Genomic DNA, 13,520 nt, shown 5'->3' with positions numbered 1-13,520 from the left:
CATAGCCATTGAGGAGTAGGGTCTTAAATAAGACATGAAAGATGTCCCCATAAGATTGCGCAAAGAATGCAGCCCTCACAGGATCTGGAAGGTTTATTTGCAAAAATAATCAAAGCAAAGGCCCTTATTATACTGGTGGATGCAACGAAAGTTGACATGATAAAGGCCCTTTATGGATTGGGATCCCTTATGATAAACTCCCCTGAGAGCCAGTAAGGCCAGTCAGAGACTGTTCAGAATCCTAGTCTACTCAGCTGGCTTCCACATGTACACCACAGGAGTAGCTTCCAGACTACAGAGATCAAGAAGAGTTTTCTCACTGATCAACAAACCAAGCTCAAGATGCCTGAGAAGATCAGAACATTTGTTTTAAAGGCTCAGGGAGATAATGCAAGTTCCTCTTGGAAAGGTGTCTGGGTTTCTCACTCCAGCAGACTAAAACCACCATGTGTGCTCAGAGCACTGGGGGGCCTATTCTTACGTGTGGAGCCCGGATGAACGTGTCTTCACTCATTAAGGAGTGGGGAAACCTGAGAAAGCTGTAACCAGCTGGGAGGAGCATTTTGACTCTATTTTCAGAGCTGAAAGCTCTCATGTTATCTTCACTTTTATTCCAGTAAACTCAAAGCACCCAATTCAAAGAAAGACACCAGCTTAACTTACCTAGGTACCCAGTCCAAACCTTTCTAGCTCTTTCAACTGGGCAGTCTTAGTGCAGTTCACCTGAGCAGCCTTTCCAGTGTCTTCCAACTGGGAATCCAGGTACCTCTTCTTGAACGGGCTTCCCTTGTGGCTCAGCTGGTGAAGAATCCACCTGCAACGCAGGAGACCTGAGTTCTATCCCTGGGCTGGGAAGATCCCCTGGAGAAGGGAAAGGCTATCCACTCCAGTGTTCTGGCTTGGAAAATTCCATGGACTGTATGGTTCACGGGGTCTCAAAGAGTTGGACACGACTGAGTCACTTTCACGAACCATCTTCAGTTCAAGGAAAACCTACTCCTTATATAGCAAGGAGTTTACCAACCACTGAGTAAAACTCAAGAGTCGTCAACCAAGACAGGACAGACTCAGTCACTGAGGAGGTGGCTGCGCCTTCCCTAAAAACGTTTCCGTATGTCCTCTGAGTTTCCGTATGTCTCCTGACCTCCGCCTCCGGGTGATCTCTGACCTTCCTTCTCACTGTAGTTTTGCTCTCCTGTTGGCTTTAGTTTGCATTTCCCTGATGACTCATAATGTTGAGTATATCATGTGTTTGTTGACTGTATCTTTGAACGAAGCATCTACTGAGCTCTTTCCCAACATTTTTGTCTTATGAGTTTTTTGTATATTCTTACATAGAACTCCTGTCTCATCTATGTATTTCCTCCCAGTCAGCAGCTTGCAGTTTTCTTTTTTTTTTCATTTTCTTTTCTTAATGGTGTCTTCTGAAGACAGTTTCAAACTTGAAAAACTTCAATATGTCCATTTTTTCCCTTGGATGGTTAGTGACTTTTGTATCTTAAGAAATGTTGGCCTACCAAACTTTGCAAAGATTTTATATGTTTCCCTGTAGAACTTTTACAGTGTAAGTTTTTAATCTTTAAATCTGTAGCCCTTTTCGAGTTAATTCTGTATATACTGTGAGATAAGGGTTAAGGTTCAGTTCCCCTCCCCGCCCAATAAGGATAGCTAGTGTTTTTGATCCATTTGTTGAAAAGCCTACTCTTCCCCATCAAATACCATGATGCTTTTGTCAAAAATCAACTGAAATCAACATAGGGCTCTTTCTCTGGACTCTTTTCTCTTCCTTTGATCTATATGTCAATCTTAGGCCAGGACTCACTAGCTGGATTATAGTTGCATATAAACTTTGCTATTAGGAAGGATAAATTTGTTCTTTAGATGTACTTTAGCTATTCAGGGTTCTTTGTGTGTCCATGCAAAATTTAAAATCAGCCTGTACATGTCTGCCCCTCCAAAGCCTGTGGGAATTCTGACAAGCACCTCTCTAGAATCTATAGCTCAATGGAGAATGCATATCTTATAAATACTGTCCTACAATCCATGAATATGAAGCATTTATACTTTTATTAGGGTCTTTCCTTTAGCAATGTTTTGAGGTTTTCAGCATACAGGTTCTTCACATTTAAAAAAATTTTGCCCCTTCTTTTTGGGGGCTCTTGTAATTTTGTAGATGGCATAAATTGACTTGTTGATTTATTTCCTGCAACCTTGTTAATTCAGTTATTAGTAGTAGCACTTTGTGGTCCTGAGAGTTATTTTGGTGTGTGCTCATGCCATCTGTGAATGGTTTTGCTTCATTCTTCCCAGTCTCTATTGTTCTGACCAGGACCTCATTTACAAGTTTGAAAAAAGTAGTGAGAACACACATCCTCATCTTGGTGCATCTATTCGGGTCAAAGTACTCATCAACATATTATCCTCACATATTATGTCACCAGTAGGTATCTTTAAATTCCCTTTACTAGCTTGAGGAAGTTCCTTTCTATTCCTGTTTAATGAGGGCTGTTAGTAAAATGCTTTTACTCTACCTATTGAAAGGATTATGTGGTTTTTACTCCTTAATTTTGTCACTATGGTAACTACTACTACTCATAAGTGATTTTCAAATATTGTACCAACCTTGCATTCCTGGGAGAACCCCATTACCATGTAATGTTGATATAGTACTTGCAAATCAACTGTATATTCTTTTATACATCACTGGATTCAAATTGCTAACATTTTGTTTAAGCCTTTCAGGACTCTTAAAAGGGTAATCGGTTTGGAGCTTTCTATACTTGAAATATTTTTATTTTTATTTTTTTTGAGGTTGGTAGAAGGGTAATGCTGACCTCATAAAAGTGTTCCCTCTTGTTTTCTAAAATGTAAGATTGCTAAAATTTCACCCTTAAATGTGAAATTTACCATTTACCATTGAAGCCATCTGGGTTTGGAATTTGGTGGAAAAGGGATTAATTCATTTTAAGACAGATTAAGAGAATATTCACATTTTCTATTTCTTTTCATGTCTGTTTCGGTCCTTCGTCTCTTTCAAGGTATGTGCTTCTTTCATCTAAGCTGTCATATTTGCTTGCATGTAACATCTAAACAAAGAGGACACAACCCAGACCTCCCTCTGGGTGAGGCCCAGTTCCTGACTACACAATGACGTGTTACTAGGAGAAACTTGACCAGGTATTTAGGGGTGAGGAGGCATGACATCTGCAACCCGATGAAAGAGAGGGAGGGGAGGAGGGAGCAATGTGTGCAGAAACTGTGATTAAACTGGTGAATACAGTGGGGAGGGCACTGTACTATTTTCCAACTTTTCTCTAGATTTAAAAATTTTTCCAAAAAGAAGTTAAACGATATATTCATATTCCACAACCCAGTGATTTAAAGAAATAACCAGAAAACCACACACAAACTCTGCACAAGGAGGTTTATCATGGATCAAAGTTTGAAAACACCCTAAACATCCCACAAAGAGGATCAGATAAACAAACTACAGTATAAGACATGAAAACTCAACAACAAATATCACAATTTTCCCAAGATTATCCAATATAGATAGACAATGGAAGGAAAGTCATAACACGGAATATATGACCCCAGTCTACATGGACGAGGAAAAGACTGCAAAGTAACAATGCAAAAAAACAAACAAACCCCCAAACCCATGGCTGTCTTGAAGTGGTGGGGTTACAGGTGAACTTGGCTCTTCTTCATAATCCTCGTTCAGAATTTCCTGAAGGATTCCAGGTCTTCTCATCACTCCAGGGGCGAAAGGAAGAACTTAAATTAAGGGCAGGTCAGGAGGTGTGGGTCTGGATTAACTCCAAGAGGGAGGGAGATCCTGCATGCTGCGGAGGTTAGCTGGCCACAGGGGAGCCCAGGAGAGGGGAAATGACACCAGCCGGACGGGAGGACAGCCACACAGACTCTGAGACCTGGTTTACTCCCTTCGAAACAGGCAAAGGACGGGAGACTAAGGAGGTTATCTGTGAAAAAAATAAAGCTTCATACAAGTGTAAAGGTAACCACCTTTCTACTCTGTTCCACAGGTACCTTCATAGACTTGGTACCTATTATTACAGGAAATCTCCACAGAACAGTGAGAACTAGTGATTAAAAATCTGAGCTTTAACAAACGCTGGGAGAGAGTGGAGGACAGGGAAGCCTGGCGTGCTGCAGTTCGTGGGGTTTGAGTCAGAAGTGACTCAGCAACTGAACCTGTTATTACAAGAAATCCACACGGAACAATGAGAACTAGCATTTAAAGATCTGAGTGGAGGTTTGAATCTGCGCTTCCCACACGGTCCTGGGCAAACTGTTCAAACTTTCTGAGCCTATTTTCACCTCTGAAAACCTGGGATGAGGATGATGATGGTGTCTGTAGTCTACAAAGTGCTTTACAATGTCAGTTAATGTTAATTTAGGGTTTGAACTATTCAAAATGCTGTTGTTATCTCTAAAGAGAGAAAAGTAGCAATTCATACTACCAATAAGCTTTGCCACAAGACACCATGGACTGTCCCATGTTCAAGCTGACAAGGTCAATGAACGAACATCAGACGGGCAGCACAGAATACTAGGGATCCAGGAGCCCACGGGGTTAAGAGGGCAAGATATCTTACAAGGGAAGATGAGTCTGTGAGAACCCCTGGTTTCTGCTATAAACATCCTGCAAACATGGGAAACAGACCAGGCGATTCCCCACACACACTGCATCGTGAGAGGGGAAACTGAACCAACTCACAAAGCCTGGGGTGGCTGGTGGCCCTCAGAGAGTGCAGCCATGTCTTCCGGGCACAAAGCTGACTGTGTGCCATTTTCTACTGTCCTAGGTTGGAAACTGACTAACGAGCAGAGTTCCTCTTGAAAAGCCCTGTTGAGCCAGCTGGTAACCACCTGAGTAGAAAGATTATTTTGACCAGGGAGTAAGAAGCCAGGGATCGGACAAGGCATTTGCTAGAGATGTGGCAGGAAGATGCAGAAACCTAGCTGTAGAGGAGAGAAGTATTTTTTCTACCTTTAAAATGTTCCTCCCTGTAATGCCCAGGACAAATCTTTCTGGATCTGGGGTCAATGACAACACTCACAGCAAGGAGTTCAGCCTCTAACATCAATATTTCTATTTTACCAGAGTGATCTGCTCTTAAGATTGTGAAACTGACTCAAGAGGTATCAGTAAATCACTGTTACCTAGATTCACTTAAAAAAAAACAAAACAAAACAAAAAACCAACCCACTGCTTTTTGCATTAGGAACAACGAAAAAACAAGAAACATTGTCAAATCGGGATGTTGAGAGGCAGGTTGAGGATCGGCCACCGAAAACTGTAAAAATAATACAAATGCGAACTCCAGAGGTGAAAACCAGGCAATTTATTGTAAACAGGGTCACCCTAGCCCTCCGCCCCTGCTGGCTGTGTCACATGCTCTCCCTGCACATCAACTCGTGAAAAAGACGTTTTAAAAAGTCACGGGTAATGACACCTGAATGTGTTTCACAAACCTCCTCTACACTGAGGAAAGAGCAGTGTCCAGGCAGTCTGTTATTGCTCATGGACTACAATTTGGACCTATTTAGCTGAAGGTGTAAGTCAGCCCGAGTAAGCCAACAGTGGCTGGAGGTCGTATGTGGACAGCAGACAAGACCGGAGCACACTCACCAGCAGCCACACTTTCCTGGAGACTACCTGGGATGGCTTCCAGAGCTCTTCACGTGGCTTTCCCATAAAAATGACACTCAAATTTCACCCCCCACTTTTGTAAAGAGCCAAGTTACCCAATAGCACATAATTTTCCACAGAAAAGGTTTAGGTGGGTCATTTACTCTTCCAGTGGTAGCTTTATACACTCAGGACTCATTTTTGATCCCTCTCATATATATTTGCAGTTTGATGAAAAGCTGCATAGTCTACAAATGCATAAAACCAGAAGGGAGTGACGGTGACTCACACACCTTCTGATGGACAAAGACAAGCTTCGTACAAGGAAGCTCTTGAAGGTAGGGATAAAAAGACAGTTACAGCACCACATTTATCTGACAATAGAAATGGAGCCCCGCTTTCAAAAGCAGCCTCCACGGTTGTGATTATCATTCTTGCCCCAAATTCAGATTATTTGGAAAAATGGCAAATGTGAAACTTAAGATGTGAAAGAGACGTGACTCTACAGAAAGAAGTCCTGGCAAATCGACTCACATGGAGGTAAAATGTCCCTGGAAAATACTATTCTTTACTGCGCCTGAGTTAGTCAACAACAGGACCACTTACTGTTACTAGTGCCTGTGTGTTTCCAATTTCTCTTTAAGTTTTAATAACAGTAAATATTTCAAAATGGTTGTTAAATATACAGTAACAATTTCATCTATAATTGCATCTCATGAAGAAAAAATATTTTTTAAAAGCTCACTCCAGTCATCATCTGTGTTTGTATTTATATATTCAAAAAACAACTTAACACTTAAGGCAATATTAGACTGGGAGCCAAACGGGGATTAGTGTCTCTATGGAGATCACACTATTTAAGAATCCAAGGCTTTCCTTTCTGTACCCCCCAAAAGGTGTCTTTGTACATGTGGCCTTTTATATTCACAATGGGACAAATATTTTGGTTGGAATACTGACTGCGATTTTGCCATAGTAAAAAGTTACAGATATTGAGAATAGCTGATGTTGGAAAAGCATGTCACACACTCAGTGGGATCTGAAGTTGACCCTATCTGTCTTTGTTAAATACATACAGCAACGTGTTGATGGGAAAAAAGTGACACTGATGGAACACTGCAAACCAACTATGAATAAGGATGCCAATATAATTCAATCAGAAAGAAACAAACCACAGTAATCCTGAGAAATTCGGTTTGGGACAAAATTGATGTCAGGTAAGTCTGTATTTCTAGCACTGTAAAATAAGTAGGGTGTTCTAGAGTTTTCCAGCATTTTACTAGTTTGAATAAAAAACATGTTCAAATTTTATAAAAAGATTAAAACCATGCCTTAATCAGCAATTTCACTAATAAAAGAAAATTACATTGCTTTGTTCATTATCTGCCAAATGTAATGTTCTCCATTATTTACATGAAACTATTAAGTAGAAAGCAAAATTGAGAATCAATTTTTAAAAATGTATTATCTTTCTATATGTTTTGAAGTCTTTTCTGTCAACCTAGGAGGCTTTTAGAAAAAAGCTAACATATTTTTCTCTGACAAGTGACTATTTTACAGAATAAGGAAGGAAGATTCTATAGGAATATCATTCATCATTTTAAGTATTGTTATATAAGGGACATTTCTCTTAGTAATGAAAACTTTTAAAATATTTAAGAGGCATGTATTTTAAAAATATTCTACATCTATAAGATTCTGTAATTTAATTACTCTGGATTTTTAATATTTCTACATAATGACATTTGACAAGTTTTTTTTTTTCTTTTTTTCCTCTGTGTCTCTCTAATAGTGAACAAGAAACTATTAAAGTGGCCAAGATGGTTTTCCTAGCCCGTGGAAGACTCAGGAATGCATCCACTTGCACTTTCCCGCCCATGGGGAATCTTCAGAGTTTTGCAGCCATGAAGTTAATATGCGGTTTCACAAGGGGGAACAGTGGCAAACCACGCTTGAACTCAGTCATGTTCTGAATCACTTCAGGCTGCAAAAAAAAACACAACAGTTTTCTCTTAGTGTATTTAAGCAGACTGAACAGGATATAAACTTTATTTTTGCATATACACACTAGTTTCTGCACCATGTATTACATATTATATCTGCTGACTCTCTTCCTGGATCAGTAGGGTCAGAGGGTCTATACAGACCTATGGTGAGAGTTCCCAGTGAGTCTCTGGGTCAGAGGGAAGACTTCTGGCTTCCCCTAGGTGCTCAAGGTCGGGCACATCAAGGGCTCAGGACTGTGGCCTGGGTGGAGTGGCAGAGGCCAGTGTGCCCACCTGGCGAGGGCCTGCTTATACTACCAGCTTCCTCCTCCTCCAAGTAAATGCCAACTGGTCAAAATGATTAAAATGCACAAGCACCAAGGAAAATGCGGGGACAAATGTGGCTGGAGACGACTCACTGCAGAGTAACACAACTGTTCAAGCTAGCAGAGGAGGCCGACAAGGGCAAAGCCACCGGTCCTCCCCGATGGAGAGTGAAGTAACGGCAGCCTGGCCTTTGAGGGGGCCTGAAGCACGGGCCCCGATACCTGGTGCCCCGAAACCTCTGGTCTTATGTGTCCTGGCGAACAAGCTCCTCTTAGGTAGGAAGTCCTCTAACAGTGCAAGCTAACACGACACTTATGTTTCTTACTTGTGGCAAAGCTGGTGCTTGTGACAAATTTATGTCATTTTGACATGGGAACTCTCCAACCACAGGACCTGTTTAAAAAAAAAAGAAAGGTTTAATGCTTTGCACTCACTGCTATCTGTACACAAGAGCAAACAACAAAACCAAACCAGACTCAGCTCTCTAAAAACTGCCTCAGGCCCAGTTCATGTGCCTCTCAGATCCTTTCAGGCTGTGTGCTCCCAAGGCCTGACAGCTTGTCCTGCCTCTTGTCCAGAAGGTCCCCAGTGATGGTTCAGGACCGCACTGTGCTTGAACAGCCTTGGCTGGAGCTGCTTTACTGCCCAGCTCTGACCTCACTGGTCCCTGAGGCTCTGGCCACCCAGAAGGACCCAGTAAAACCACAAAGAAAGTCAGGGGAGTCATCAGCCAAGACAGTCAGAGACAGGAGATGGGAAGAACTGAGCAGACAGACTGCTCACCTCCCTCCCCACTTGCCATGGCCCCATATCGCCCCCTCGGAGACGTCCTGCCAGCGCTGGCGTGCTCTCTGACAGAGCTGCGGCCAGCGCGGCACTGTGCCATCTGGTGCCGGCTCGCCCCTGCACGGCCTCGTTTCCCTTTTCCCCTAATTCTTGCCTTGACAGAGCAGACCCTGTCTCCAGGTAGCTCCCCTTCTGCACCCCTTTACTTCCTGGTGCTCTCTAAGGGATGTGGCTACGGCATGGGATAGCTATCATGTGCCTAAAGACACCCTTTTAAAAAGTCAATTCTCAGTACTTACAAGAATCCATTTCTCTGGCAAGAACATGAACGGATACCTTATGTCTCCTCGGGGCATCCACCGCCAACATTTCCTGGGTGGAAAGAAGAGCAAGGTCACCCTTTTGCCCCACCAGGGAATGTAAAATGAGGTGCTGTCTTACGACCATAAAGAGTCATCTTGCACACAGTCAGAAACAGAAAAGCTGCGTCCCTTTCTTTCCCCTCCCTTACAGCATTTCCTGTAAACTCTACAAACATCAGGAGGGCAGGCAGGAATTATTCTTAACCCCATCGTACATTGAGAAAACTGGAGTGCGCCTGCTCCTGTGGCTAATAAGCACCTGGACTGGGATTAAAAACCCAGCCTAGTACTCATCAGGGTGTGACCAGGGCTGCATCCAGTGATCTGAGGTGTGTGCAGAGACAATGGCCTGAGCTCAGTTAAGGGACGACCACAATGCCCGCTCCGCAGGAACCCTCCCCAGGTTCTGCACCAGGGCACTGCTGCGGCTCCTCCCCTACCAGAAGAGAAGAGAACTGACATCTCTTGACTGTCGCCTTGTATCAGCCTCTTCCCTGTGTTAGACCACTTGGTTTTCTTAAGCTAAGCATCACCATGATTCCAATTCTAGAGACTCAGACTCTAAGACACAGAGATACGTAACAACTTGCTGAGCCACACAACTCATAAGGGGACGGGGCCAGAAGTGAGGCATGTATGCTTGTTCTCTCAATTCCACCACATTGCCTGGAGGGACTCCCCTTAGCTATTACCAAAAATGCCAGGAGCGGTACACTGGCAGAAGGATCCTGTGGGGAAGTGTCTCCTCACTCTTCACTTAATGATAGGGCCATATTTATGTCTTTTCCAAAAGGAAGACTCCAGTTGTGATGAAGCTTCCCCTGATGCCTCAGCCCAAAGTAATGTTTTGTATCCTTAGAGGAAGAGACTAGCAGCAAAGTCAGACTGACTCACAGTTATTTAAGGAACAGTTACTGTAAGCCTGGTCCTGTGCAGCTGAAATGGAAGCCTTGCTGAAGCTGCATAGCAAAGCTGGCAGAACAGCCTCTTTTAGGAGCTCAGCCCAGGTTTGTCTCATCTGAGAGCATCTTACTTATTGGAGTCAAGTTTGCTTCCAAAGATGTATTCTTTCTTTGTTTAAATTTAAATTTATTTAATTGGAGGACAATTGCTTTAAAATATCATGTTGGTTTCTGCCATACATCAACATGAATCAGCCACAGGTGTATATACATATGTCCCCTCCCTCCCGAGCCTCCCCCCAACTCCTACCCCACCCCACCCCAAAGATGTAGTCTTGATCTCTTTTCACCCAAACCCTCATTGCCCTCTTAACCTATGTCGGTTATAGAACATCCTCCTCAGTTTCAGACAGTTCAATTTCCTGACCAACTTTGGACAATCTGCATTTTTCTAAAAACCAACCAATTGCATTTTCTTGCAAACTCTACTCTAAGGAACACTAGAGCCCCAAGAGATATTTACAGGTATTCTGAACAACAACAAAAAGTGTCCATAGTGAAATCAGTTTAGGAAACATTTTGTTAATCAAAACTAAACAAATATTGGGCTAAATAAATCTTTACTATGGGGTTCCTAGAACTTTTTTTTTTTTTTCTGCATTGCACAGTATGCAGGATCTTAAGTTCCCCAACTAGGGACTGAACCCATGCCCCTGCAGTGGAAGTGCAGAATCTTAGCCACTGGACCACCAAGGAAGTCCCTCTTGGAATTTTTTAAAACCTAACATGCTCTGTGATTCCCCAAGAATGAGAATAAAGAAGAGTCATTCTCAAACTTACATGGTCACAAAACTTCTTTTTCTAGGTACCCCATTAGTATCTTACAGAACACAAGTGTATTAGGGAAACCTTGTTCGGGACTTGGTAATAAATACTCTCACTTTTTAAGACAAGAAAGTCATCTTATAACCATTATTTTCACAAATTCAACAATCAGGTACCACTTGTAATTTCAAATAATAGAATTTGTGGAAGCAAAGACAAATCTTCATTTTTTTCTGGAAACATCACAGTATATTAGCTTATCATGCTTTTTGAACACACGTAACTAATAAACATCTTAAAATAAAAGTCTTAGAAACCAAAAAGTGCTGAACATGAGCACCCTCTTTTACAGGAAAAATGAGAACAAGTAACCAACCTCACAAAGTGTAACTGTCTTAAATAGTAAATCAATCACAATAGCTACTTTATAACATCAAGGAGGAAAACATACTCTTATTTGAAGCATTTTGATTAAACTATTTAAAAACCCTAAAGCTGAGTATTACTAATAAAGTGATAACAACAATAGAGACTATTTAATAAATGCTGCTAAGTGCCAATCACTTTACATACCTCACTTCAATGAATACTCCAATTAATCTCTATTTCATAAATAAGGAAGCTTATAGAATTTGGCCAGGGTCACCAAACTAGCTAGCTGGTGATGGAGCTAAGCCCCGAGTCTGTGCTCCCATTCCTGGCCCACTCCGACCACGGAGTGAGGCCGGCCGTTCTGAGCAGGGCTCGGGATGGCTTTCCGCCTGGCAGCCGACACGTGTCCCGGAGCCCTGCTCCCACACCCAACTCTGTCCCTCACAGTCCTACTGCACCTCTCTCTTCACAGACACAAAGACTACCTGAGGTTATACTGAGTTGGACGAAAAGCATAAGATGTTATGGGAAAAGCCATATAAATTTTTTGGCCAACCCAATATATCAGAACAGAATCTTATTTTATATAGTTTTTATTTTTAAAAAATGTGTTTTTACTACATACATACAGATATTTTAATAGATTTTATTTTTTAAAGCAGTTTGGGTTCACAGCAAAACTGAGTGGAAGGTACACAGGTTTTCCAGATATGCAATATTCGTTCATAGGCCTAGCCTCCCTCTTGTCAAAATACATGTTTTTTAAAAGACTATCACTGCAAAAGAGCAGGAGTTGTTTAGATGAGAGTCATTTTGCTCTACACAATGCAAGGGAGCTAAAGCTGATGGTAACTTGATCAGTCAGCCATCTCCACAGTCAAAAATGGCTCAGATCCCATTGCTGAGAAAGGCACATTCAAAATACTGTTAGGAAAACAGTCAACAGTTATTTACTGTCAAATTTTGAACCTAAAATTGCAACTTTCTTTCTTCTTGCTAAGGTGTTACTAGCTGTATGAATATCTGTTTGCACATACAGAGACCAGGAGCCTTGTCTTCTGCACAGGCTCTGGGGGGGAAGAATAGGTATAATAACTGGTAGATGGTGCAAAGTCACCCTTTCTTCTATGAAACTATCGGCACTTCCAACTCAGAAGTCGTTTGCTTTTCCTCACTCTCCCACACAGCACCAACAGCAGGGGATTAGAAATGATTAGCCTTCACTGCACAATTAATTTCACAAAGTCACTCTAATAAGAACTACAAATACAACTCCTGTATTGACAGCTAAGAGATACCCCTGAAAAATGACCTTGAAAAGCAGATACTATCCCTTCCAGAGATGACAGCACAAGGCAGGACTGAACTCCTGATGAAAACCGTGGTGTCTAACAAATCAGGTATGAACCAGGAGATGTGGCTCAGGACACCAGCTAAGGTGTAATTCTAAGGCACTATGGTAATTACAGAGTAGAATTTTGTTCCTTGCCCTAAAAAATAGACATAAAAGTATTTTACACAAATTAGATGCCCCAGTATATTACAAACAATATATGTAACCCTTTAGGTACAGCTCAATTGCTACAAAAATTTTTAATCTCTGCACTTAGCATGGTTACTACACACATTCTATGCCCATTTAAAATTTATGCTACTCTTCTATAAATTCTGTTACGGTGGGGAAAATTTAGACAGTATGAACCTCTTAGAGCAGCACTGGGTTAACTTTAATGGCAGTACCTCTCTTTTCTCCTGATAAACTTTATTAGGCACTTAAAACTTACAAGCTCTCTAGTGTGGAGTTAGCAGATATAAATTACTAGACAAACAATTAATCCTACTCTATAGCAGAGGGAACTATAGTCAGTTAACCTGTAATGGAAAAGAATATGAAAAAGAATAACTGAATCACTTTACTGTATACCTGAAACCAACAGAAGGAAAGAAGAGGAGAGAGGTGATTGCTAAAGGCTTTGGGTTTCTTTTTGGGGTGAGAAAATGTTTCAAAATTATTAGGTGATTATGGTTATACCTTGTGACTAATGAGTGACTATGAATATATTAAAAACCATTGAATTACACATTTTACATAAATGACTGTGTGGTATGTGAATTAAATTTCAAAAAAATAAAAAGCAGTTAAGTGCTTTGGGAAAAAAAGGGGAATGGTCATTTATTTTTAAAAGGAGCCGTGTGTGCATACTAAGTTGCTTCAGTTGTCTCCGACTCTTTGCGACCACATGGAATGTAGCCCACTAGGCTCCTCAGTGACACCCAAATCAGTGGAGAAGATTTATAGTTGGCA

General features: G+C 41.5%; 1 protein-coding gene across 2 annotated transcripts in view; it reads right to left on the bottom strand.

Annotated features, from left to right (window-relative positions):
* IDE (insulin degrading enzyme) overlaps positions 3,411–13,520 on the bottom strand; it is a 100,179-nt gene continuing 90,069 nt past the window's right edge. For both annotated transcript variants that reach the window (XM_018041406.1, XM_018041407.1), the window contains exons 23-25: positions 9,054–9,126; positions 8,294–8,361; positions 3,411–7,640 (exon numbers count right to left, since the gene is read on the bottom strand). In XM_018041406.1, the coding sequence (XP_017896895.1) occupies positions 7,545–7,640; positions 8,294–8,361; positions 9,054–9,126 (237 nt within the window). In that variant the 3' untranslated portion in view covers positions 3,411–7,544. The remainder of the gene's footprint in view (positions 7,641–8,293; positions 8,362–9,053; positions 9,127–13,520) is intronic.

The sequence above is a fragment of the Capra hircus genome, chromosome 26 (genome assembly GCF_001704415.2).
Source record: "Capra hircus breed San Clemente chromosome 26, ASM170441v1, whole genome shotgun sequence".
Taxonomy (NCBI): Eukaryota; Metazoa; Chordata; class Mammalia; order Artiodactyla; family Bovidae; genus Capra; species Capra hircus.
Note: the sequence above shows the minus strand (reverse complement) of the source record. Positions and strands in the feature narration are given on the sequence as shown.